Here is a 27,046-nt window from a genome sequence, read left to right as displayed (position 1 = left end):
TTAATGACAGTAATCAAGTTGGCACTCTCGTGCCTGCCAATGCAACCTTGTGCCTCCTACAGGCAACGCACAATAAAAACACTTGCAAAAGTATGTTTAGAGAAAACTTGTTTTAATGGCCTTGTGTCAGGTTTGTGCAGTCTTGCTACATTTTTAGATGTGTTCAAACATTCTTCTTAAAATTTTTTTTTACCCCCTCAGTAATAGTGTACAGCGTTGGGCAGGTACTGCATGAAGATAGAACGATCCAGTGATATGGCAGAAATGCAAAAGTACCATGAAAGTCAAAATGTGCAAGAAAAAAAATAAGGGTGATAGAAGTGCCTTGTACAGAAAAAGAGGGGGGCGGGGGGGGGGGGGGCAAAAAAGGGCATGTTGCCTGTTGCCTCTTTTATGTAGCAGCAGTTTTGATGCTTTTTGTTTGATTAGGCAAAGGAATGCTTTAGCAATCTTAGCACGGATCAAAGACAATCCAAACCCAATTGAAGGTTTCCTTTTTTTCTTTTAACTAAAATGTTTCTTTTCTTTGCAGTTGGTGCAGTGCCTTGCCACTTTACTGTGAGACACTGCTACTATGTATCATAGTGTAGAGAATACCTCACTGAGAACAATAAGGATGCTACTATTACACATGGTAGGTGCTGGCAAGTGAAACAGCGGCATGTCCAAAGAAACAAAAAGTGCAAGTATACAGTAAAAGTCGTTAGAGCTTGACATTTGCTTGATAATTGGCTAAAACAAGGAGACCATAACAACGACCAACAAGGGGACAAGTGGTGCACAGTGGAGTGCTACATATATAATTTCAACAACTTGAACTAGAAGGAGCTATTCACATTTTTTTTTCTTCCTACACAAATGCACACTCCACTGCACCACTGTCCTGAAAGCTATGTGCAGGAGGGCACATTTAACAAAAATATAATCTCAGAGTGGCACAAGTGAATATGCAACTGCTGCAACAGCCCCACGACAAGACAAAGCAATGCATGTTCAAAGAGCAACACCTTCTGGGCAAGGAAAACAACAAACTTTTCCACTCCACTCCTGAGTTCTGTCTCTCATGTGTCTTGTTGGTATCCAGTGTGGTTGTAGACAGGCCACTATTCAAGGAGACTTTCTCCCCCTTACTTGCAAGCCCAAGAAGAAAAACCACTTATGAACACCATGGATAGGAAAATAAAGGGATGATGCACTATATACACAAAACACAGAGTAAAACGTAATTGTATTAATGAGGGTTGTACAACAAAGTATTCTGAATGGCGATGCTCACATATCCAGAGGTTGCAAGAAGGCAAGCAAGAATGTTGCATAAGTGGCTAAAGGTGTGTTGGCAGTAATGGTACAGAAAACTGTTCGAATATGCTACGACTTCCTGTGCAAAAACTATAGCTACAAAGGTAAAATTAATAGAAACCAACATGACCCAATCTTTACCATGTGGTCTGATGGCATTGCAGGCATAAAAAATAATGCCACTAGGGAGCACTCTGTTTAAACAAAACTGTCCCCTGATGAGCTTACTTCTGTTAATTGCCTCACCCACCACACACCAACCAATACAGAGGAAAGGCAACCCTTTGTCTTTCACACCAGCTTTCATCACTGGTCCCATACTTGTAACTGTTCCTTGTGTGCGAACAGGAACAACAAACTTTTCTGCAGAGAAACTCGCCACTGAGCGCTTTTGCAGTGCCAGAACATCACCACCACATTTTCAATACTCTCCCCGACAGAGCTGAAAGCTGCATGAATGATTGCTTTGCTACAGACGGCACAACATCAATGCCAAACCAGGGCACATGGCATAGCAACTGCAGGAGCTTACTCAGGTGATCTGAACGCCTCCTGCTGACCAAACAGTGACAAATAAGGTGAGCTAACTGCATTGTACATATGAGGAGCACCAGTGTGACATAACAAAATTGTCACGATCACAATGTTTATCCTAGACTGCAACTAAAAGCCAACCTTCCTAAATGAAATAAAAATACATCTATTTAAGTGAATACTACCCCTGTCAGACAGACAAATTTAGCGTCAGTTTGAGCGAATGACACTTGGTATAAGTGTCAGCTAGAAGGTATCACACAAGTGTGTGGATTGCACTGCACTGTGCACTTGATGACTTAATGCATTCAGCAAACTCGCTTCACGCAGCTCTTTCAAAGAGCTTGGCCCCTATAACAGTCGCCAAGACAACAGCATTTGGGAAAATAAACAATAGCAGCTAGAATGAGAGAGAGTAGTTTGGTATTTTTGTACAAACGTAATTTTAACTGCATTTGTATCAATCAGCTAACTGTCTTGCACTTACATTGCTAAATTTCAGTAGCTGCAGTTATTGCATGCTTGCCTTGCAAGTATCACAGTGAATTAAAGAAATTGTCCACAGGTGTGATAGGGTTTGCTGTCCAAGCACTTTTTTAGGATAACGTCTCTCATTATAAAGAAAGCAACATTAGTGGCTCATTTTTAATTAGTAATGATTATTCAAGTAGTCTTTATAGGAACTGATGCTCCTCAACACCTATTTCAATTTACACTTTGTTTTACCCTGCATCACCCAGCTTCCACAAATGGTTCTCAGTGAAGCGACGTGCACTCAAAGTGGCACTAATGGCACACTTGTATGGTCATTTTAGGCCACTCTGGCAGCACTCCAGAGGTTGTGTAAGCCAGCAACTAATGTGCGAGTGTAAATATGCTAAAGTTGTGGAAATTAAGTCTGATTCATGTTGTCTGACCCACTTATCCTCAGTGCAGAGCTTCAAAGCTTTTTTTGCACAACTCTAGTACAACTGCCAGGTTGCGTTGAAATGACCAGTCAGATATTATACCATAAGTTTGCCTGTCTGAATGGGGTGAAATTACAATATTCTGGCTAGTTTAGTTCAAACACACCTTCCACACGCGCGACACACAGTTGAAGTCACCAGTTGCAGTGATGAGAATGAATACACCTCACAGCCAAATAGGACAGTCAAAAACCGATTCGAAGAGGGATTTTCCCGACTTCCCCCCTCCTCTCTTGCTGTGTGCATAGGTGACTTCAAATCTGGGCAAATGAACTCACAAGGCTCGACCTCACCTGTTCCTCCAATGTGATTTGACTACCTCATTCTAAATCAATCTCAACTCTGAGGTTGAAATGCTTTTAGTAGACCTCAACTTTCAGCAGTTGGCAGCTATTTCACTTCAGCCTCGTTGCCAAGATCGAGTCCTTAAACTTAACTTGATGTCATGAGTTCAAGGTTGGGTGCGTGATTTACAATGTATAATTCCCACCCTCCACACTTAAACTTACATTATCATGTTAACATAGGTTAGCCACTAACAAAGGTGGCTCAAATAATACGCAAAATTACTTGCAGTAAAGTCATTTGTAAAATCGATCTCACTTAGCATTTGACTGCACTTAACTTCAAACCCATCCACAAGTTTGAGGTAAGAATTTGTGACCTCACTCACACTTTCAACTTCACCTTACTTTGCAAGGTTGAGAACAAAACGAGGTCGAGTTTGACCTCACGAGGTCAAAACCTTGTGAGGTTGCCCACCTATGCCTGCCACGGATGGCTCGGTAGATCCATTCATGTGAAGGAATACAGACAATGTTAAAGCTCTCATGGCAGGGCATGAGGACAAGGAAGCGCCTCTTGAAGCTAAAGATGGGGACACAGAGGGTAAAGGTAAGGAGTGTCGGGACAAGGTAATGTGCTGGCGCATGTATACATGTTGAGGACCTCTTGGCTCTGTACCGTTGACCTGTCATTGACTATAAATCCCTGCAGTAATAATGGCGACATATGGTGAAGCAACTCCTTTCATTTCATGGAATATTTCCAGATACACTAAAGAAAAGTATGTGGCTTATTACTGGTGCATCTCACCCTCCGATAGAGAAAACGTGGCTTGAAACTGCGCATTTCTCTGCATCAGGGCTGCTTTTTAGTGTTTTCTTTTGCAGCAAGTTGCTTGAAGCTATTGAATGTATAGCATATGTAATGTCGTACTTAAAAAACAAACCTGAAGTTTTTTTCTTTTAATATGTGAGCACCTTGGAGGGCACATAAAATTATGGATGACTACTGGTGTGTCCATTTGAGAATGGCATTTAAGGTTTAGATTAGGGGACACAAACTGCTCGCAGCCCATTTGCATCGTTTATTTTGAAGAGCTGTATTGCTGTATTAAAATTGACTGATGTTTAATCCACATCGGTGATTATTATAGTTATTTTGTGCAGTCTAGCCTATTTTCTTGCATTAAAATCTACATGTATGAAACTGTACCGATGGCATTTGGTAATGCGTTACTGAGGATATGAAAGCATGCAATTAGTATAATCGGGATAAACAAGAAAGCTGTTCCCAAATGGTAGGCCTCACAATGATCATCAAGGCATTCTTTTAAGTTTGGAAGGTTCAAGTCTAGGCAAATTGGAGAGGAACAATGCCAATAAAAGGCTATTAAGCTAAGAAAAATAAGGTTTTCGTGACTATAGACAACTGGAAACGGATGTGTGGTGCTGTGCTCGGGTGTACTTCTGGTTGTGTTTTCAAAGCAACATGTTTTGTCTTTCTTGCAGCTCGGAAAAGAACAATCAGGTCACTACATAGCCAGTAGTTCAAAAGAATGCTAAAATGATTTTGAGGTTTTGATTACATAGCTTCCTTTGCTGAAACATAAGATCATCCCTCATTGAGCAAGCAATCTATTACTGCCTTATCACTCATGAAATATTTTACTGGCAATTTAAGCTTGCAAAGTGTAAATTCCAGCACCTTTCCCTCATCGCTGCAAAACAAGTGGGAAGCATTATTGCAAAAAAGTTGGCATTGCAGCGTTGAGTACATATTTAAAATAACCTATGCTTGGTAGTTAAACTCTTTAAAAGTTGCTTCTGCTTTACCTGCAGAATACTTGATACTATTATAGCCTGTTCACAACCTTAAAATCATTTCAGCTCCTTTTATAAGATGCTATTTTAATGACGCCTGCTCTGTGCAATGGCAAGACCGCTTGAGGTAGATATGATTGCTACTACACTTATGAGGAACAAAGCCCATTTAGGAGTGCAATTTCGACACCATAGTCAGTCTCTGGAGTTTCAAGAATCATAGGGAGATGGTCAAGTCGAGGGTCATTCATAATTCGGCGAAATCCATCCAAGCCAATGTTTCCATGCCCAATGTTTTCATGCCGGTCCAAGTGGCTGCAGACTTTTCCTAAAATAAATAAAGCGATTTACCTTCAGAAGCTGTGCTGCATATTTTTTATCTCCTAGGAACTGCTGATCTAATTGATTTTTAACTGACTGCATGTGTTTTAGCCATAGCCAAAGTTCAAACAGGCATGTGCTCACAAAATGCTGTCATGAACCAACTTTGTTGCCTGCCAAACATTTTAATCATAAAGTACACGTAGGTATATAAAACACCATGATCAGTAAAGCACTGAACATCAGATGTTTTGTATTGTACATCACTGAAAACTACTGACATTTTGCTAATTATCATAGGATAGAGGTCACCAGCATAGAAATATGTCAGTGCCAATAAGTAAAATTTAATGAAGCTTTCATGAGTGATAATGTTAGGACAGCCATATTAGTGCAGCAACTAAGGGACTCCTTTGCTCTCACCCAAGACATTATGAGGTGCCAGCTAATATAGTGTGTTGGGTTACACTTCCAAGAGAGCAGTGTTTGAATCATGGTCACACATGTTAAGGTTCTAAAATAATTTAAAAGGTAAAGATAGTGAGCTAAAAAGTTCTTTGACTTATAGTTGCCTTGCCAGGTTAGCGTGCCATTGTGCACATTTGTTTCTTTATACATGCATATTTCACCCTCAAGAATTCAACTGAAAATGCTACAAGCACTGGCATCAAATGCTTTATCTCTGTTTCTGTGTGAAAGGACACAATATCATTGGATTCAAACATTGCTTACAGCAAGTAAATAGATGACAATCATGTGCCAGTAATAATAATAATAATAATAGTAGTAGTAGTAGTAGTAGTAGTAGTAGTAGTAGTAGTAGTAGTAGTAGTAGTAGTAGTAGTAGTAATAGTAGTAGTAGTAGTAGCAGCAACACTGTGTAGCCAGTACACAAAAAATGCTGCTATAGCTATGCCAGCAGTGTCCATGCTTTGGGCTAAATTAGGTGATTGAGCAAGGCACCTATGTGTACTATCGGCCTAAATTCAAATGCAAGATATCCCAAAACTACTTGAATGCATTATTCCATTTCCTAGTTAATCTGCATTTATCACGGTGGTGCAATACAGACTCCAAAATGCACACTTGGGACTATACTTCATGCATAGAAACTGCCTCGAGAGTGATTACACATCATATTTCAACATAATTATGCGTAACTGCCATTCCACCCTGTTTGAGTTTCAATCTATGCTCGTGGTGCCTACACGTGTGCAGTGTATACTGCACAAGAAACAGCCACACGACTGCTTAGCCACTCCGAATGTGAGAATATGGCCCTGATCACATAAACATGTGCTTTGCACAGGTGCTGTTTCCAATGTCTGGGAAAGTCTAGTGTGACTTATCCACAAGTCTGTTAGCATTGTCACAACCTATATTGAAACTATTGGGAAACCATAATATGATATTCATAATAAAAGGGCCTCCCAATGGGGGGTCAGGCACCAATTGCAGCAGAATATGTATTCTGCAAGTCCCGACCTCAACATGCCAGTTTCTTTAATTGACAACACCAACCAGATGTGGTCACAGGGGTACCCAAAAAGCACACTACAATCACAGTGCCTTCTAGCTGTACCTGCATGTGGCATGTCTGTATGCCTTATCTGGCCCTTTAAAGTGATTTTGCATGAGGAAACTGCAATAGCACTCTTCACCGTGCAAACTCCTGCAGTGTGGAGTAGCCTACAAATTACTTGATGTGGCAAAACATCATTGCACAAACTTTATAGTACTTATAAGTGTTGAAGTACAATTACAGCAGAGCAGGCACCTGAAAACAAACTTGCCTTTTGAGTCATTCAAGTGAAGAGCTTTCAGGTACGACAATCCAATTATAGATTCAAAGTCATTCATCATTTTCTCAAATCCTTCTTGCGTTGCCAAGTCATAGCCTAGAATTGCAAATACAATGTTCAGAGGGTCTCAAAATGAAATGTAGCATTATATTAAGAGACTAACCTGCTGCAAAGGCATGGCACGTATCCAGGCAGACGCCGATCCTTGATTTGTCCTTCACTCTGTCTATGATTCCACGCAGTTCACGGAAGTCGCCGCCAAGCGTATTGCCTTGTTTGCACATGTTTTCAATGACTAAGACAAAGAGTACACAGCATATCAGAGCTGCATGAGAGATGCGATTCAAAATGCAGAGAGATGGCTAACACCCATGTGCCCAATGAACTGATAAACCAAAACAAGCGATACAACACTGCCAAATGTTTTTTTTTTCTAGTCTAACAGAATGGACTGTCAGGCAGCTGGATCATGATCACAAAATTGCAGTGTGAAAAAACAGAACAAAGACAGACATGCAGGTATAGTTAGCCACAAAAGATTATGAAACACAGGATTTACAAAAAAGCTGAATTCCTGTAATACCAGCATTCTCAAAGTTTCTGCGTGTGCTAACTTTAGCAACCTACACAGCGATTCATTAAATTAGCGAGAACTCGTACTTGCTGTGGAACTCATGTCTCTTAAAACTTTTCATGCCTAGTGTATACACTCTACTAAATGCCTAATCTACAAGTGCCATTCTGTAGAATCTTAATACTGTAATATGGTTATGTAATGTTAATACTGGCTGATAATTAACTTACATTTGTTCAGAATCCACAGTGCAAAAAACACAATTAAATACCACCTGTGCTTTCCTTCTATCTCATAGTAAACATTTTCATAGGGCGTACCTGGTGAGAAATAATGAGTAACAGGTACGAGACATTCACATTTAAGAGGAAGCTTTAGCTCGGGGGCTCCTACGTAAATACAAGGGAAAGGAGAAATTGTTTTTCTTGGCAACCAATGCACCAAAGTTGATGAGGGTTCTTGCATTTTTAAAAAAGAAGTGAAAACCTAGTGACTGTTAGTAGCAAATTTTCAATCAAGGCCATTAATGCTTAAATAAAATTGTTAAAAATAGCAAATTTTCTGAAAATGAAATTATACAGTTAACAACTCTGTAAGTCAGCAATGACAAAAGATACACCAATTATGTAAAAGGCATTTAATAGTACATCTAAAGTGGACAAGATTGATGTATTAAACATGGCTCTCAAATTTATTACTAATATGCAAGTAGGACTTTTGCAAAACCCTTGTATATAATTTAAAAATTCACATAAGACAAAAACAGACATATCAAATTCGTCCGCTTTAAGTACTCTAATGAATGCATTTACAGAACTGTGATATCTGTTCTAGGTGCAGAGCTACGAATTTGTAAACTTTGTGCTTCTATATTCTTCAAATAGCAATTTTAGAAAATTTGTTTTTAAGAATTCAGGCCCTAAATCGAAGTACGCTCCCAACAGTCACTAGAATTTACCTTTATCTTGCAAATGCAAGAGCATTTCTGCATTTTACATGTATCTTAATAGGCGGCGTTGGAGTTGGGACCGAGCCGAAGCTTCCTCTTAGGATACTCAACCAAATACATTTGATTTACTCTTTGTTATGCTTGCAGTATTTAAGCAGGGCTTTTTGAAAAAGCTTTGAATGGAACACCAATGCACTTCGTCCCACTTCGGGGGTGGATGGCGGGCACGCAGATATTTCAGGATTTTTGCTAATCTCAGGATTTCTGCTAAGTGGACAAAACTTCGGCGGTACCTTGCTTCAACTCCAAAATTGCAACAAGTGCCTATAGGAACTATCAAAAGTTCATTTGTGGAACTGTGCAAACTTTGTCAAATGCAAATTGCAGTTTCATGTGCAGGTATTGTCCTTTTATTTTAAGCAATCCACCTGAACTGAAGCAAAATTGTGCTGCCAGCTGCGGGCAATATTTTAGAAATCTGTCAAGAAGGCAGGTTGGAAAGCACCAGTTCTCTTTAAGATCTCTTGCAAATGTTTCAGAAATTAGATCATCACAACAAAAGTTTTTGGAGCATAGAATCCACAGAAAGAGAAATAAAATTGTCACAAATGATGCATAACCTTGAATCGAAAAGGTCAGTGGATACTTTTTCCCATGACTACCACACAACATTCTAACCTATATTCCTAGTTGTACAGTGAAATTCCGAGAAAATGTAACTTTTTTGTGATTTCCACGCTCCAAGAACTTTTACAGTTGGCTGTACATAGAAATTAATTTGTTATTATGCCTCAAATGTTAGCATCACTCTCAACAAGATTTGATCGAAAGGTGTCCTCTGGAAGAGGCTGCTATAGTACCAAGTAAGTGATCAAATAATATCTCTTTCCATGTAAGGTTGAATAGTACTAATGAATTCCCCAAAATCTGAATGTCTCTGAAGTGAGCGTGGAAGTTTATTTCACTATTCAAAAATTCAAATGCAATTGTTCACACAATGCTAATGAGTTAGAAAGAAATCACTGACGTACAAATGACTGCAAGCTCCAATTGTTCCACTGATGTAACCTCTACAAGACATTGTAGCAAAGATGTTGATTTCTTTAACTGACAGTGAGAAAAGCAAAGTTATGTTTGCCCTTATGCATCACACTTTGCCGCCTCACCTGATATGACATATGTTGTCTCCTTGTGTGCTTGGTTGATGCTCTCCGCAATGAGATCCATGCATGCATCGCGGCTAATAACACCACATGTTGAACCTGCAGGATCACACTGTTTTGTCTATCCAAACTTGCTAACTTAATATATCATACTATTTTCACTGTAAAAACTGCATAAGAGTGTTAACTTGAGCTAGTTATAGTACATGTTACAGGTAGACAGAGTAACAGCGAATGGGACAGGATGAAAAGAAAGAAACAGATAAAACACTGACTGCTAAATTTTCCAATATTTCCCACAAAGTGTTCAGAAAGGATACTGGCCAACACAGCTGTGATGAAAGACACAAGAAAATCTTGTTGACTGCTGCCATAATATAGTGTGCGACATCCTCCTTTCATGCAGTTATTGCTGTATTGGGAAAAATGGGCAGTGTATCATCGACCGCCTCAGGGAACATGCCAATTGGAGTGTAGCAGCCACCTTGTAGCACATTGCTCCCAGTGTGGTTGTGAGGCATTGCTTAATCAGTGCAAGATACTAGGGCATTATCGGAACCAATGTGCATGCAGAATACTACTTGAAGCATACTGCATGAACGAATGCATCGCTGGTGTTGCTGCGTTCTGAGGAAATTGTGTTTCTTCAACCATATAATTGGTGCCTGTTTGTTGCTCTGTATCTTACCTGCTTGTCTTCTTTTCTCTCCTTTCCTGCACCTTTACACATTACCTTTTGCAAAATCAAATTTGCTTCAAAGCCAGCACTTCACCTTTTCCTTCCGTTTGTCCCGTACATTTGTTATCCCATTAAGCTATAACAAGACTACATGGTTATTGTAATGAAGTGATAGTGAACACACCTGGATGAAAGTTGTAGTAAACAAGACCAAGCATCTCACAACGCTTGAGTTCATCAACCAATGTTGCCCGGCTCTTTTCTAGAACAACAGGATCTGGGGAGCCACAGTTCAGCAGGTATGATCCATGCGGCAGAATCTGTTTTAAGTTGAAGCAGGAATAAGACGTTCTTTTTCATGACAAATTGCACACGTGCTAGCTTATTGTCTGAAGCTGCTAGCACCCCTGGAACTTTAGGTTCCATTATCAAAAACAAGTAGTTACTCAGATGCCTTTTTTGCACCTAACTTTTTCTTTTTTTTCAGATAAATCTGTTCCAACCTGGCCAGCTTGCAGTTGCTTTGCATGACTTGCATTTTTTTACACCCCCTGTACAAGGCGTTTTTTAAATTAGGCAATGAAAAGTTAGGCCTCTTTAAAGCCATCTATTAAACAAGAAAAGTGTCAACGACAAAGTATGCAATTAGGCTTTTAGTTTCAGCTAACGGCTGGGTGACTGTGTCCTACAGACAGCAGAGACTACAGACCCTACACTGAAACAACATTACAGTCAATGGCAACAAAACAATTGAACAAAACTTTCAAGAACGATGCTGAGAATGCTATAGCACAGCTGTATTCTGCCATTACTGAACTATCACTGCAATAAAATTTTTCAATCATCTTAGCATTGTGCAGACATATGGTGTGCTGCTCCCACAGTCTGCATCTGACTCAACAATCATTCCGAGATTATTTTAATTTGTACAGTGAAAGAGAAAGGCCCACATAAGGTGTAGTGGTCATATAGGATACCAACATGTCTGGAGCTTGCCATTAAGTGTCACAACTTCTTGGCTCGACTTCAAAGTAAACTTCAGCAGTAAATTCATGCTTGTTAAACACACCATTGGGATTTCACATGCCAAAACCATGATTCGATTATGAGGCTTACATAGTGGGGAACTCCGGATTAATTTTGACAACCTGGAATTTTAATGTGCACCCAATGCATGGTACATGATCGTTTTTGCATTTTGCCCTCATAAAATTGCAGCCGCCGTAGCCAGGATTCGTTTCTGCCCCCTCGGGCTTAGCAGCACTATGCCACCATGGCAGGTTATCCCACTTTCCTTGTCTGCTAAGACCTGCACTGCAAGTTATCTAAACATATGGCATAATCCACGAGATCATTCAATCCACAATGCTTGAGTATAAAAAACAAGTGGCAATTGCAGTAAAAAATTATATCACGACAACTGTTTTGCTAGTCCTGCTGCAGAATCGCCGAGAACTGAAGGCAGCTGCAAGAAATGAGCTGCAGTTTTACACTATCAATGCTCACTGAAGTGGCACTAAGGCAAGCATTAGGTTAAGATAAAGTGATCTATCTGTGCTACAAGATGTCCAAAGTATAACTTTTACTGAGAATAGAGCTCTTATAAGTGAAGAAATCATGTGAACACACACACAAACACACACACACACACATTTGTTTTTGTATGCGTGCCTGCTCTTCTTGAAATTAATTAACCACCAGATTCTCAAATACGAACATGCAAATGGTGTTAATAGTGCAAGAAGCAAATTGAATTGAATATTGAATACTGCTCGAATAGTTTTTGAATAATGTATAGTTGTTATCAGAACTAATACAAAACGATGTTCACATCCGCATATTCTTAAGGTTGGCAAGTTTCCGCATTAAAGAATTATGGGGTTTTACACGCCAAAACCACCATCTGATTATGAGGCATGGTGTAGTTAGGGACTGCGGAAATTTGGACCAATTTGTGGGGTTCTTTATAGTTCACCTAAATCTAAGTACACCGGTGTTTTCGCATTTCATCCCCATCGAAATGCAGCCGCTATGGCCGGGATTAAATCCCGCGATCTTGTGCTAAGCATCCCCAACACCATAGCCAAGTTTCTGTCATTACATGGTATGTTGTGAAGCACAGTTTCTTAAAAGCACAAACAGAGCATTAAGAGCAAACATGTAGTTTCTTCACATGGTGAGGACTTTTAAAAGAGTACAAATAATCACTGTACAGCCTGTAGAGTATGGCTGCTTAAGTAACATAGCCTGCTCCACTATGTAAGTTCTCATGTTTTATGTCTATGCTGTGGCACAGGGGTGAAAATTAACTGTATTATTGTTCCAAATTTATGTTTTTGGGATGCAGTTGATGTGAAATGTCCTAAAAGTATTTGAAATATATTTGCATTTATGAACAGTGAGTATTCGATTTAAAGTCTGAATCGAGTATGACACTATTCGATTCGCGATTCTAAAGTTTTGAATAGTCACACACTCCTACACACAGTTCCTCTTCTTGTTCTCTCTCACATACACACACAATGTATAAACAGTACGTACATAGGCAATTTGGCATGCAGTACTAAAATCTATCAATAAGCCCGCATATTCTGAAAATATGAAGCAATGAGTTTAATTCCTTCTGTGTTGAGGATGGTCTGGACCAGTGTACCAAGGTTCTTTCCTCTGAAAAGGCCAAATTGTCCAGTTTATCTAGCATTGTTGAGAACTTATTTCTAGTTGCACTGTAGTGGCAGGAGTTGCAGAGGAAATGCCTGATCCTCTTCTAGCAGCCATCATAGTCACGTGCGCAGTTGTCAGCCATTCCAATGTGGTTTGAGTAAGCATTCTTAAGCACCACGTAGGGCACCAAGCAGCACAGAAGTGTTGCTTGCTTTAACTTGTGGTATCTCAGTCAGAAGACGGAGTTACAGACACAGATCTGAGCTATGGAGTGCTGGTTAACTTTGTTGAGCTCCAATGTACCAGTGCGGGCTTGTACACCAGCGGCCAAAGCATTGTAGCTGCATTAGTTCTTGATGGTGGTTTACAGTATACTACACCATTATGGGTGGCCTCATCCACACGGTGGTTACAAGGATGCTGTAGTGGCCCTGCGTCGAGCATAGCACTCCAATGTAAATTTTTGTGGGCAGCTTGATTTGTACAACTGTGCCATCCTTTAAGCTGTCTCTTTCTCAACAACTAAGCTGTGAGAAATAAACATTGCCAGCTGCCTGAAAGTGTAGTATAACATGTGCATATCAATTTAATATTCACTTTTAGAGTCTTTAAAAACACTGATTCATAGCAGGAAGTCAACTTTGAATGATGCACATACAAATCTGCCATTTTATATGCTTTCACTGTACTATGGCTCACAATACTTTACTACAATGTGCATACAAACAACTCACTTACATTACAAGAAACATTTTGAGAGAAATTTCTGCAATGTTCAACTTCTACAAACAGTGCCCAGGAAATAAATGCAACATTTCTCTTCCCATAAATGCATGTACTCACTAGCTCTAAAGAAATTGCAACATGTTGTTGGCTCTGGGTAGGCCAGAGTAGCCTTAGCAATTAATACTGCTATCACATCGGAATGACTAAACGTCCAATGTGCACCAAGTGCATTTTCAAGAAGGCTATCGAGCAGGCGCTTTGCTACTATTCCTGATTGAATGAATAATGCTGCCTGACTGGATAATTGCTTCTTTAATGAAGCTAAGGTTCCGGGCACTTAGTCTCACCCATCATATATGCAGAAAGCCATGTGAGCATTCCTGCAGTACACAATGGCAATGAACTCGAGTACCCAACTATAAGCATGCTAAAGCTTGCCTGCATTCCATTTCATACTCAGCGCGCAATGCTGCAAAATTTATCTAAGCAGTGCACTTGCAGAAATGTATAGTTCGGCACATTTAAAGTTAATTGGCTTTCGATCTACAATTTATTTTAATACCTTCTTGATACATTAGAATGATAACACATGGAGTTATTGTGACATCACATAACATATTGTTTGTTTGTCTGTCTTGAGCTTACAGCATGTGATAAACTACCTGCCATAGAGGTGTAGTAGCTATGGCGTTGCGCTGCTAAACCTGAGGGTGCAGGATCAAGTCCCGATTGTGATGGCTGCATTTCAATGGGGCGAAATGCAAAAACATCCATCTACTGTGCATTGGGTGCATGCTAAAGACCACCAGTTGATCAAAATTGATCCAGTGTCCCCCACTACAGCGTGCCTCATAATTATATCATGGTTTTGGCATGTGAAACCTCAGAATATAAATTTTTTATGGAAGGAACGTTTTGTTTGCAAATGGAGATGATGTGGTGTGGATGCTGTGCAATAAGCATGGCCGTACAAACATGTCACTTTGTTAATCTTTCTGTGGTTATTAGGATATGTGTAATGTCATCTATGAGGCATTTGCTTCATTGTGACTGTAACTTACGTGAAATTATATAGCATGTTCCTATTGTTGTCATGTGACATACACTACATTATGGTTGCTGGTTGGTTAGTTGGGGTTTAATGGCACAAAGGCTACTGAGGCCAAGCTGCACCATGCATTATGGTTGTGAAAGCAGATGGGTGAAAAGTTGCTCTAGCCTGCACAGCATTGCACGCTATGTGTGGAACACAGTAGAACACATGTGATCAGCCTGAAGTATTGAAGTCCCCGAATGAGTAAAGTCTAACTTTCCTTCCTTCTTTCACACTGTCTTCAAGATGTGGCTAAAAGTACTGTGAACAGAGCCATCTGGGATCATTTCTCATTCACAATTTATAGAATGATACAATGAACTCACCTGGTGGGGTGCAAAATTGTGCTCACGACATGCATCACGGAAGCGGTTAGCTGCCTCCTGAGTGAGTGGTTTGGCAGTCCACTGGCGCTGTGATCTCAAGAAAAGGCCGAATGACTTGGCTCCCATTTCCACAGCTCTGCTTACTGCTAGTTCTAGTCCACCTGAAACGGCAATTTATATGCAAAACTGAAGTAACAAGATGCAGTGCTGTTCCCACAACAGGAGCTTGTGCTATTGAAAGAACAACATTAAAAAGCCAAACAGCACAAAACACACAGGACTCCAATAGGAGAATAGGTCACACGAGCACAGACTTACAATAAAAGGTTTAATTAATCTCCAACCCTGTGTACACATGCACAATGCCAGCCAAACTGCTCCCTGCACTGTCAAAGTACACAATGATAAAATAAGACAGGCAATGCTTAGTATGAGTAGGACATCAATTCCTCCGGCAGTGTCCTCAATGCAATTAAAGCAGCTAGTTGGCCGGTCAAAAGTGTGGATAACTTATGGACATGTAATTTGCAGTCTTCCAAGCAAGCAACAAGTGTCCCTATTTTTCCATGTTATGCTATTAAAAAGTGTGTAGGTGCCATGTTCAAGGAATGTAAGAAGTTATATGTAAGGTTTCAAGCTAGTTTCTTGATAGCGTGACTTTTTTTTAGCTATCTTAGGCAGTGAGAGATTTCTCTACTGTGCAAAGCAATGTTTGAAATATGTACAAGTACCCTGCGAGATTGGCAAGCAGTATGAACTAATGAGGTACCAACAAAAGATAGCATCGGTTGTGCAAGATTGTGGCCTGCATACTTAGACATCAACTTACCACTCACAGACATGTGGGCTCCAACAAACTTTGCATTCTTTGCAGTTCCTTTCTTTGACACCTTAGCCAGTGATTTTGAGCCATCTGTCTTCTTCTTCTTGGGCAAACCTGCAGCACCATCAGCTGCAACAGGTGAAGGTGAACGCTTCACTGCAACAGGTGGACAAGGCACTGTATTTGCAAGGGTTGGCAGCTTTTTTGAGGGAGAAGCCCTTGTGCTAGAAGCTTTGTCTAGACTCTTTGCCTCTTGAGGTTCTGCCTTTACAGTAACATCACTGTCAAATCCATTGCTTGGCAACTTGTTGGTGCTGGCAGGTGTCTCTTGGTTTACATTTACATCTTCCTTCGGTGGCTTTGAGCTCTTTCCAACAAATGTCTGTTGCTTGCGAGTCCTTGTCACAACTGCTTTCTTGGATGACTTTTCTTCAGCTGGCACAGCATTTGTCTTGGTGCTGTCTTGTGGCGACTTCTTGTGGCCATTCTGAGCAGATGATTTCTTTGTCAACTTTTTGCTGGGGGTTGCTTTTGGTGTCGCAGCGGCTGAAGCCTGCTGGCTTGAGGACCTCGTCTTCCGTGGAGACATTCTTTTTTTTATAATAAACCCTGCAGCAAAAAGTGACAAAAGGAAACCATGAAGAAATGCTCATAGTACATCACCTATCGTCAGGGCATATAGCTTAATTTGACAAACTAGACACTGGACACCGCATGACAAGTGTTCTGGTAGGTACATGGCGCCAGATGGCTATACAAAAGTCAGTAAATTTCGACGAACCTGCATGTCCGACACGCCCACAGCGCAAGTGTTGCGCGTTCTGGTTAGGCTACATGGCAGAGACTAGCTTTATAGCATTTGCTTAACTAGCACACTCTAATGGCTGCGCGTAGAACACCTGGAGCGGACTGCATCGTACACTCAATTACCCAGGCCATACCAGCGTGAAAAATGTGATGCCTTGACGCGCTTTGCAGATTAAAAAGCGCCGAAGAAAGCCACACACGCACACAAAATGATAAAGAGCGGCTTGGCCCTGCAACGTGCGTGGCAGTGCACCAGGGTACCACAAATCATTGTGACCGAGCGATTAAAAAAAATAATAAATAAAAAAAGGGACTGTCGCCGCCAACCGAGGTGGCGCTCTCGCACGCTGCTCGCTCGTTGCGCGGAAAACCTCGAACGAATGTCCTGCCGCCGGCACTGAAACCATCGGCCGCAAGGCCGCTCGGCGCAACGGCGTCGTGACCTTGCGCCTTTCGCCCAAAACACACAAGCCGCCCAGGCAGCCCGCGAAAATACAACAAGCGGAAAGCTGCGGTCAGGTTAGACACGCTGTGACGATAACGACCATACCAGAGGCAGCAGCGGCTACAATGTATCAGTCCGGTGCTTCAAGTTCTCAATCCACTCGTGGTTGGTCCAAAAAGCGCATGCGGCTGGGACCTGCGGCCTTCGGCCCCTTTCCGTGCGCTTTCGCACAGTACCAAACCTCAGCGCGGCAAGTTTCGTTTGTCACAACGAAACCAGATGGCGCCACCTCTCTGTGCACTTGGCGCTTCGCTTGCGCTGCAAACCCCTTGTTAGCAGTGTTCCATTCCCTCCGCTTTTCCTTTATCTGACCCTTTCTCCCGCTGTGATGGCTTGTTCCCTAATCCTGTCATCCAGTCCACTAGTTATCCATCAAGATTGAAACATGTGTCATTGCTCTTTGTTTCCTGGAAAGCATAGTATTTTGCTCGTTTCGCCCGCTGCTTCAGTTCGTACCTGGCGTTTCACATCACTGCCGTCTCTGCGAGTACGAGCAATATAACAAACAAAACTGGTACGTATATATATTGTATTGGAGAAGAACAAGCAGTATACAGTGCTTCGAGAAACACGACGAGTTGGTGGAGGCCTTTTGCCTGTATTACAAATTCCATTCCATTGATTAAAATGTTACCTTCTAGCTTGCTATCTTTTAAAAAAACACACACGTTTTCCCATTACGTTTAGGTTTAACCGCCGGCTTCTTGGCCAATCCCCCGTAGTGGGGACGCCAGAGCTGTATGACATCTCTCTACGGTACTCTACTCTCTGAGGACATCATTAGTTAAACCAACGCCTCTCGACATTTTGTGGAGTTGATGGTCTCTTTCCCGACCGGGAGCTCCGCAGGCTGACGCTCTCTTTCGTTTCTGACATGACGGAGGACGCCGGGCAGCCCGATACTGCCGATACTCCCCAGACATTGCCTGTCGTCTGCTCCGGTGCCGTACACCAACGAGATCCTCCGGTCTTCAGCGGCACCGGCGGTCATGACTTGTAGGATTGGCTCTCGTCATACGACTGCGTGAGTGCGCATAACAAATGGGATGACGCCGATAAACTGACTAACGTCATCTCCTATCTTTCTGGAGTCGCTAATCTCTGGTTCCAGAATCATGAATCCAACATCTGGACAGCATTTAAGAATGCTTTCAAAGAAGTCTTTGGTTCGCCCTGCTGTGCGCAAGCTTGACGAGGAGCAACGCTTACGTGGTCGCGCTTAGCAAAAGGATGAAAACTTCACCAGCTACGAGGGCGAATCTGAAAGTTTTTGCCCCTATTTTTTATTTGTCAAAATAGGGTACATTTGTACCAAATAAGGTAAAAATTACCTAGGTAATTATAAATATACGTACTATTCTACGTACCTCTCACTATTTTCCCACATAGTCCCCACACCGGTTCAGACATATTTGTTACATCGCAGCTAGCACCGCTGATTTGATGTGCCCCTGTGGTAGAACTCGTCCGGCTGACTGCAGTGTGCACCCGCTGTTGGACTGCTGTCTTGCCTTCATCGTTGCACGTGAATCGTTGTCCTTACAGGAACTTCTTCAGCTGACCGGAAATGTGGAAATCACTAGAGGCGAGGTCCGGACTGTAAGGTGGGTGGTCCAGACTCTCCCAATGAAATAACCGGAGCTTGTCGGTGGTTCCGATTGCCACACGTGACCTTGCATTGTCGTGGAGTCTTGCCAAGCAAGTTTTAACGGCCTTTTGCGAACTCAGAACAAACACCACCACCTCACACTTCTCAAAGCGAGACACCTTCCCCCTGTAGGGTTTGGGGGACGGGACTTCGGGATGAAAGCAGCAAACTTGGGAGGATTTATTCTACATTATGTACAAGGAGGTGAGCGTCCAGTAACAGGCGTACAGACATTACGGGCCGGCAGCAACTCGGACGCTGCGGCCCGCGGCAAGAAGTTCGAGAGAGGAGAAACAGGGAATCAGGGCACGTCCCAGAATGCTCAGGTCTCTCTGGAAGGCTTCTTATAAACCCTTCGAGCACTGCAAGTCACGTCAGGTTTGACCAATGGGAGAGTCCACTCCGATGACGCCACTTTCAGCCAATGGTAGGCGCCCGTGTCGTGGTGTCACACCTGGCGGCTTGCTGCAGTCTTGCCTCGCAGACTGGCAATGCACCTCGAACAATGAGAAGGGGAGGGCTGCACCTGCTTCATTGTTGGATGCCCACCTGCTAATCCCGGCGGCGCACGAACTTGTTGGCACGTAAACTTGTTGCCTTGAACTTGTTTGCTCGGCCGCTTCTCTGGAATGCGCTTTCCTGCTTTTGCATTCCTCAATTAGCTGTGCTGCAATCCGATGTGGTCTGGGGAACTCGAAGTGATCGCAGGCACCAGCTCCATATCTAACAGCTCGTCCTCGCCCCGGTTGTTCTGAATGGCCGGTGAAATCAATTCGCTGGCCATGAGGAACGCTGATAGAAGCTGCAGGGTACTGGGGTCGAGCCACGTTTGACGAACTTCGGGATCCTTGGCCCTGGAGAACAAACGTCAAACAAACAAAACAACACAGCGCTGCCCCACGTGTAAGCGCAGGCTCTTCGCCCCTGACTCGCCAGGCTGTTACTGCGTCAAAATGAACCCTGATCTTTTAGTTCCCCAATTTTGACAACAGTTCCAACCACCCTTCCAAACAGCTATCCATTTCTCCTCGATTGCCGACAAGACCAGAGTACTATTGTTGTTGCAAAACAAAAGGGTCGTTGACGATGCAAACAACAAATGAAAACAGCCGAACATAACTTAAGTGGCCTAACCACACGAACAGCATGTTTCCAATCTATCGCAGTGGCGTACTTATCGCACGTAATGGTGCCACTGAACAATCTGGTCAACTTCACAAGTACGTAATCACAAGTGCACCAGCCTTGTGGTCACTAAACAGAACGCGTACTTGCATTGTAGGCAAACTTTTCATTCACGCTTACTCACGTTTCTGTCCTGAAAGTCCTACAGGACACGTGACATAAACGAACAATTAAACTCGCGGGACTTACACACTCCGCAGAACTCTTAAAATGATGCGTCTTCTACTAACTCTTTCCACGCACGCTCACTAAAGAAGTCAGAATACGGCTGCCTTCAACACACACTAGCAACCCAGTCATAAAGTCTGCTTCCTTCCGTCCACACAGGACACGCGCTAATGGAACTACGAACGCTTCTCCGTGCAACTTATGCACTCACTGAAAACTACGCGCTTAACCTTACAAAATTCAAGAACACTTAAAAAGAACGAAGGTTAAATAACACACACGCGCGTTACGATAGGCCTCTCAACGATAACCTTGACCTTCAGGTTACTCACACACACACAAAAAAAAGAAAGCCTATCTACTTATTAATGAGCATCTCGCGAGACTACATGTTTACATAAACCTCATCTTTCAAATCACGGAGCTTCTCAAACGAAAACACAGACAAAGCTCAAACCTTACACATTGAAAGAAATCCTAGTCTCAAATCGCGAAAAACTTTCCGATGCTCAAAATAAAAAAAACAAGACACTCCATTTCTACGGAAGGGCTCTTCGCCTCCCTTTCCAAACGCTTACGTCTGACTCATACTTTGAGTCTAACCCGGGGTGGACGTGGTCTGAAAGCTACTCTGGCTGCCGAGAGACAACAAAAGGGCTGATTCACTATCAGCTCCCCCAAGACGTTACGGTCTCCTGCCAATTTGCGTCCCCGCGCCCCGCTTTCAACACAAGCTCGATTGACCGCGTCGCTACTCCCCACCTGGTCTCGTCCTGCCACCTTGCGTTTCTTCGAACTGCACGCTGAGCTATGAGAAGAACTACGGAACGACGAGGTGATTAACTGCCCCGTGCCCTTTGTCCGCGTCCGCGCAGAACATTCTTCGCGGTCCCCCTTTGACCGGTGGCTCGACCATTTTCGATGCGTCAACATCGTCCGAGACGACCGCATCTTTTTCCTCGCGCCCTGCCCATTTGGGTTTCTCGCCATCTTTGGCGGCGCCTCATTAGTTACCGACTTTCGGTTTTTACTGCGCTTCTTTTTACGGCGCTTTCTCTTTGCACTCGTTTTCATGTCGCCTTCTCGTGCCTCGTGCTGGCCGGTACACATTTCGTCGGCCCGGATCGGTCTCTTACCCGCACAGTCTGATTGATTCTCACTTAAATCAACACTCGCTCTGCCTCGACTGGCGGACAGCTCAACCGACTCTGGCACAATGCAGCAGGCTTTACTCGAGTAAGACAACTCGCACTCTTGCGAACTGCCCTCTACTACATTGCCCAGCGCACGCTGTGCATCGACACACAGCCCGTCGGTATCGATCGCTGTCTCACGCGCACAGTCCGAATGATTAATAACTGAATCATCCCTCTCTAGGCTACCTAGACTGGCGGAGAGCCGCACCGATCCCTGAACAATGCAGTTGTTCTCTCGTGGACTACGGAGCTCGCCATCCCGAGAACTACTCTCAACTGCATCGCTCAGTTCGCACTTCACTTCTGCACGCACAGGCTCTACATGGGTGCTCGCTTCTGTCGGGTCAGAAGTACCCTTTTCTTCGCTAGCAACTTCGCTAACATTACCAGCGACGCACACACGCGGTAACTGTGCCAATTTGTTCGCAGCTGGCCTAGCTGTCTCCACAGTCATCTGTTGGCACAGCACCTCGTCGCTCTCACTCTGGCCTTTAACGGCCTCTATTGCCACTAAGACATCGTTAGCAGCTAGCCTTTTCCCTTCACTTATGAATCGGCAGCCAATCTCACAGGCACTACTCTTTTCGTCGGCTTCTGGCGAAAACCTGCTAGATGCTTCCTCATTCTTTCGCTCTGTACTATCTACAGAATTCTCAGACAGCCGTTGTCTCTGTGCCATTAACTGATCACAATACTGTATCTCTTTGATCAGTGCTGCCTTCTCTCTCTCATACTTTTCCTCTCGCTCACGTTCGCGTTCATTCTCACGTCCGTGACGCTCACACCTAAGAGTAAGTTCCTGAAGCTCCTGCTTCCGTTCATTCTCGCGTTCTTCACGCTGACGCTCACTCCTAAGCTCACGACGCTCTCGCAAACGTACACGACGCACACGCTCCCGTGGCTCCTGTATCACTTCCCAAGCAAGCGCAATGCTTTTGTCATCATTGCCACTATCATTAATCGCCTTTATGATAGCTGGCGTTTCCATCCGTTCGTCCGCCTCAACTCCCAAATCGTCGCACACCAACAACAAGTCCAACCTCGTCAACCTTCTAAGATCCATGGCAGCTGCCCCGACAGGTGGTTAAAACTGTTTTCCTTAATTAATTTGTGCAAACACACAATGCAACAAACTCCCGATTCCCAGAACTATCAAAATTGAACACACAACCTTTGAGTCTGGCGAATCATAAGGAAAAAAACCACGCGCTCACTTACGGTTGCAGCACCCTGCCATCCGGTTCATTTGTCCGCTGTTCCCGGTTCCTTCCGGACTCCCTGGGTCGAAGGCTCGCTCCTTCTTCGATACTCCCAGTCTCTTCGGACCTCTTTCGACGAAGGCTCTCTCTTCTTCGCTCTTCCCGGTTCCTTAGGATCTCTCTCGACGAAGGTTTCTCTGTAGCGCTGCCACCAGCTGATGCATTCGGAGGCGATCCTACCGCTGCCAACCAGATGTAGGGGTTGGAGGACGGACTCCGGGATGTAAACCACAAACTTGGGAGGGATTTATTCTACATTATGTACAAGGAGGTGAGCGTCCAGTAACAGGCGTACAGACATTACGGGCCGGCAGCAACTCGGACGCTGCGGCCCGCGGCAAGAAGTTCGAGAGAGGAGAAACAGGGAATCAGGGAACGTCCCAGAATGCTCAGGTCTCTCTGGAAGGCTTCTTATAAACCCTTCGAGCACTGCAAGTCACGTCAGGTTTGACCAATGGGAGAGTCCACTCCGATGACGCCACTTTCAGCCAATGGTAGGCGCCCGTGTCGTGGTGTCACACCTGGCGGCTTGCTGCAGTCTTGCCTCGCAGACTGGCAATGCACCTCGAACAATGAGAAGGGGAGGGCTGCACCTGCTTCATTGTTGGATGCCCACCTGCTAATCCCGGCGGCGCACGAACTTGTTGGCACGTAAACTTGTTGCCTTGAACTTGTTTGCTCGGCCGCTTCTCTGGAATGCGCTTTCCTGCTTTTGCATTCCTCAATTAGCTGTGCTGCAATCCGATGTGGTCTGGGGAACTCGAAGTGATCGCAGGCACCAGCTCCATATCTAACACCCCATAAGTGGGCTGCATTTCCCTGTGGATTTCGACGGGCGTTCGTCGCTTGCTCCGTAGAAAACGAATCACACTTCGTTGCTCGTACGCCGTGTGAAACACAACTTCAACAATTGTCAGCAGCGCCGTGCCGCAGAGCTACTGAGGCCGGGCCGATCCAAGAAACGTCCACCACTGGGAACGGATATGTTGACTTCGCATTTACAGCCGTAATTCGGATAAGAAAGTAGAGGCAAAGTCTTTCTGATATCTTCAGATGTAATTGACCTTTGCAGGCGTATTAATCCCGTTATGCCCGAAACTGAGAAGATGTAATGAAAGGCATAGCAACCGGATGACGCCTTCCAAATGCTCTTGCCGAAAAATCAATTAACGGTTGACGAGGTCATTACCCTGTGCCAGAGCTACAACGAGCTTCGCAAACAACGCCTTATGACGCGCCGAGCTGTCGCGCCGGACGACACGGTTTCGGCCCTAACCGACAATTCCAGTGCTGCTACCACCTACTCACCGAACCTCGACCAATTCAAACGATTCGTTCGAGAGGAAGTCGCGAGCCAACTATCACTTCTGTCTGCTACCCAGTCGTTTGAATCCTCGTTGAGTCCGGAACTCCGAGGGCCATGGACGAACAAGTCAGTGACGCACTACCTCTCGCTAATCGGCCACCTCCAGCGCCGGCTCCGATCACGCGCACTGCCGTCGTCGCCAGTCCAAGACCTCCGCCTACATCTACGCACACAAGCTGCTTCTGCCCGCCTCCGCAGCCTCTACGCCTTGCTCAGCATTATGCACCCAAACCTTGACACCTGTTCACAATCCGTGGCGTACGCCAGACAACCGGCCCATCTGCATCACGTGTGGTCTTGCTGGCCATGTGGCGCGGTGCTGGCGCCGGCGGTGTTGGTGCTCTCCCGATATAGCGAGACCACATTTATAGATACAGAATATGAATATCGGTACGGTGTGCAAAGAAAGAACAGCATCAGATAAACACAGAGATATCCACGATGCACAAGTTGGCTACTAGGTAGCTTGGTACATCTTGAGCAGACTAGAAACAGCTGGAGCTATGTCAAGCTACAGTTTAGACATCTTCAAAATGGCTAGCACTTGATGTCTCTAAGCTATACTCACTGGCCATTGTGAAGACGTATGGTTGAAAAAAATACATGTCAAAACATTTCAAGGCCCTGGCTAGAACTTGATGTCTCCAAGCCATGCGCTTCTAGTGATTGTGAAAACAGCTAGAACTTAAAATTGACACTCACTTTAGCATACGCCAAAGGGGGTGAGGGCGAATTACTCTAATTCGAATGCGTTGTTACTTCTAATTGTTTTCTCCCCCTAAAAATCATTGGTTACATTGCCTTAATTAAAGCTACCTTAACTGAACGTTAATCAACTTCGCCCTAATTAACACCAAAGGTACAGGGTTAGACTCCCACCCAAGGTCGTGGGTTCGAGTTCTATATAATTAACTATATAGTAATTAACTGTGCCTTAACTCGCCCTAATTCACACCAAAGGTCGTGGGTTCGAGTCATTTAATTATCTATATATTAATTAACTGTGCCTTCTTTTTGGCGTGATTAGCGGCATCGATGTATCAGCGATGTGGAAGAAGCGATGTAGAAGAAGACGACGAGGAGACGGTGCGACCAGTGGCTTCGATTTTCTGTACCTCACAACGCGACCTTGAGATAAAGGTGCCTTAAAGGTGTCAAAATTTCGTAGGCATTGCCAGGGAGGATCCAGGAGAGCCTCAACCAAATACAGAAGGACAACACGGTGCGGAAGTTGCCGGCATGTTTCGGAATAGGTGAGGGTATAGCTGCGTTGACGGGGTACTCGTGAAGCCCCCTGTAGCTTAATCAGCACCACAAATGGAGCGCACGGAAATCGATTCTTCATAGGTTTCCTACGCAAATATTGAAGCGCGCACGCTCGCCGGTTCAAATCTGGCGCACATTGATAGCATGCTGCGACTTGCAGCCCGCAAAGGGGGAGCGCAACACAAAACGCAAGTAAAAATTCAATATATGTTGTTTAAAAAACATAGCTGTGCATTAGATTGCTTTCAAGTGAAAATATGTAAGCATGACAAAAGATTAGACAGTTTTATTCAAGCGCTGAGCAGGTGGAGCCTCATGCAACAGCGTCGCCATAGAGAAAGAAATTCTCTATGGCGTCGTTTCGCACTTTTTTTGCCGATTTTGAGACTTTCGATAGCCATAGCGGCTGTTTATGGCTGTTTGTACGTGCTTCGCTTGCTTAAACATTAAAGGGTCTCTTAAGAACGGCGAAAGCTTACTCTTCCTCCTCTTATCATTATCAGGTTACATCAGGTCTGATGAGGTTACAAAAACACCTACGTAAGCACAGCAGAGAAGTGGTTACGTCAGGCGGCTCGACTGATAACTGTATAAGCGTTATTCAAAATACGCATAATTATTCTCCACTTTCCGTTTTCTCTACTTCCTTTTAAACTAAACAGATGTTGATCCATAAATATTTCCACAAACAGTGGTTAAATTTGTTAATATTCGCCTTTCATACCTGTTTGGTTGTTCCTCTGCTCTCTTCCTTAGTAAATCGCTTAATTTCTCAATTCCTTGCGACTCTTGTTTCCAGCTGCCAATTTTGAACGAAAAGTACTGTACATTAGGGAAAAACCAGACAAAGCAACGTCTTACAGTCATGTTGATTATGGGTTTAACTGTTATTGCAGGGTTGGACACTGTCATGCATTATTCTATTTGCCACCTTATCTAACCCATATCACGGGTATATGGTTCCGGGATCTGCAAGCGTCGAGGCGAGCCGTCACTCGAGGAAATAATGAAGCAAAATGAAAAGTTAAACGCAACTGGCGTTTTCTCCGAGCGCAGCTCGTTCCACGAGCATACAGGCCAGCTTACTACGAACCGAATCCCTTCCCTGGTCCTTGGATTCGCCTAAATAAACAAAGTTGAACTAACGAAGCAACAGTGATGCGCGCGACTGTTGAATATATGATGACAACTGAACACATATCGAGTTAATCGCGTGGACACCGAATCGACGAGAAAACGAGCCTTCACACCCCTGGAGATGCCGATAACAACCGCCAACCAAAAGGAGTGGAAAAGGCAGCAAAATGTTGAGCGCCGAATAGCTGTCAAGTCTGCAGATTGATTTGGCAGCGCTTTAGGAGTGTGTGTGAGGAGGGGTGGCGTGGGCAGGAAGGGGGGAGGTAGACCGCTTAATTTCGGGGAGGCGGGGGCTCAGGCCCCCGAAGTGTACGTGCCCGCATAGTCATTAGTAGTCATTGCACGTCATATCAGTCATTTTAGTCATTACTGGTCATTACTAAGCATTTTTAGTCATTTCTAAATAGTTGTAGTCGTTACAAGTTGTCGTTAGACATATTGTCATTAAATAGTCATTACTAGTCATTACAAGTCATTTCAGTC

General features: G+C 43.8%; 1 protein-coding gene across 7 annotated transcripts; it reads right to left on the bottom strand.

Moving 5' to 3' along the window:
- Window positions 1-90: 90 nt before the first annotated feature.
- On the bottom strand, window positions 91-26,236 carry LOC135919095 (probable endonuclease 4). 7 transcript variants are annotated; one of them, XM_070524450.1, is made up of 8 exons: window positions 26,151-26,236; window positions 16,033-16,635; window positions 15,204-15,364; window positions 10,579-10,714; window positions 9,719-9,814; window positions 7,193-7,324; window positions 7,021-7,125; window positions 91-5,234 (listed from the first exon to the last, which is right to left on the bottom strand). In XM_070524450.1, the coding sequence occupies exons 2-8, from the start codon at window positions 16,613-16,615 to the stop codon at window positions 5,056-5,058; spliced, it is 1,392 nt and encodes a 463-aa protein (XP_070380551.1). In that variant the 5' UTR covers window positions 16,616-16,635; window positions 26,151-26,236; the 3' UTR covers window positions 91-5,055. The 7 variants fall into 7 exon arrangements, with proteins under 7 accessions (XP_070380551.1, XP_065308890.2, XP_065308889.2 ...); XM_065452818.2 differs by lacking the exon at window positions 26,151-26,236 and adding an exon at window positions 17,384-17,533; XM_065452817.2 differs by lacking the exon at window positions 26,151-26,236 and adding an exon at window positions 17,161-17,323.
- Window positions 26,237-27,046: the final 810 nt, after the last annotated feature.

Source organism: Dermacentor albipictus, chromosome 8 (assembly GCF_038994185.2).
Source record: "Dermacentor albipictus isolate Rhodes 1998 colony chromosome 8, USDA_Dalb.pri_finalv2, whole genome shotgun sequence".
In the NCBI taxonomy this organism is placed as follows: Eukaryota; Metazoa; Arthropoda; class Arachnida; order Ixodida; family Ixodidae; genus Dermacentor; species Dermacentor albipictus.
Note: the sequence above shows the minus strand (reverse complement) of the source record. Positions and strands in the feature narration are given on the sequence as shown.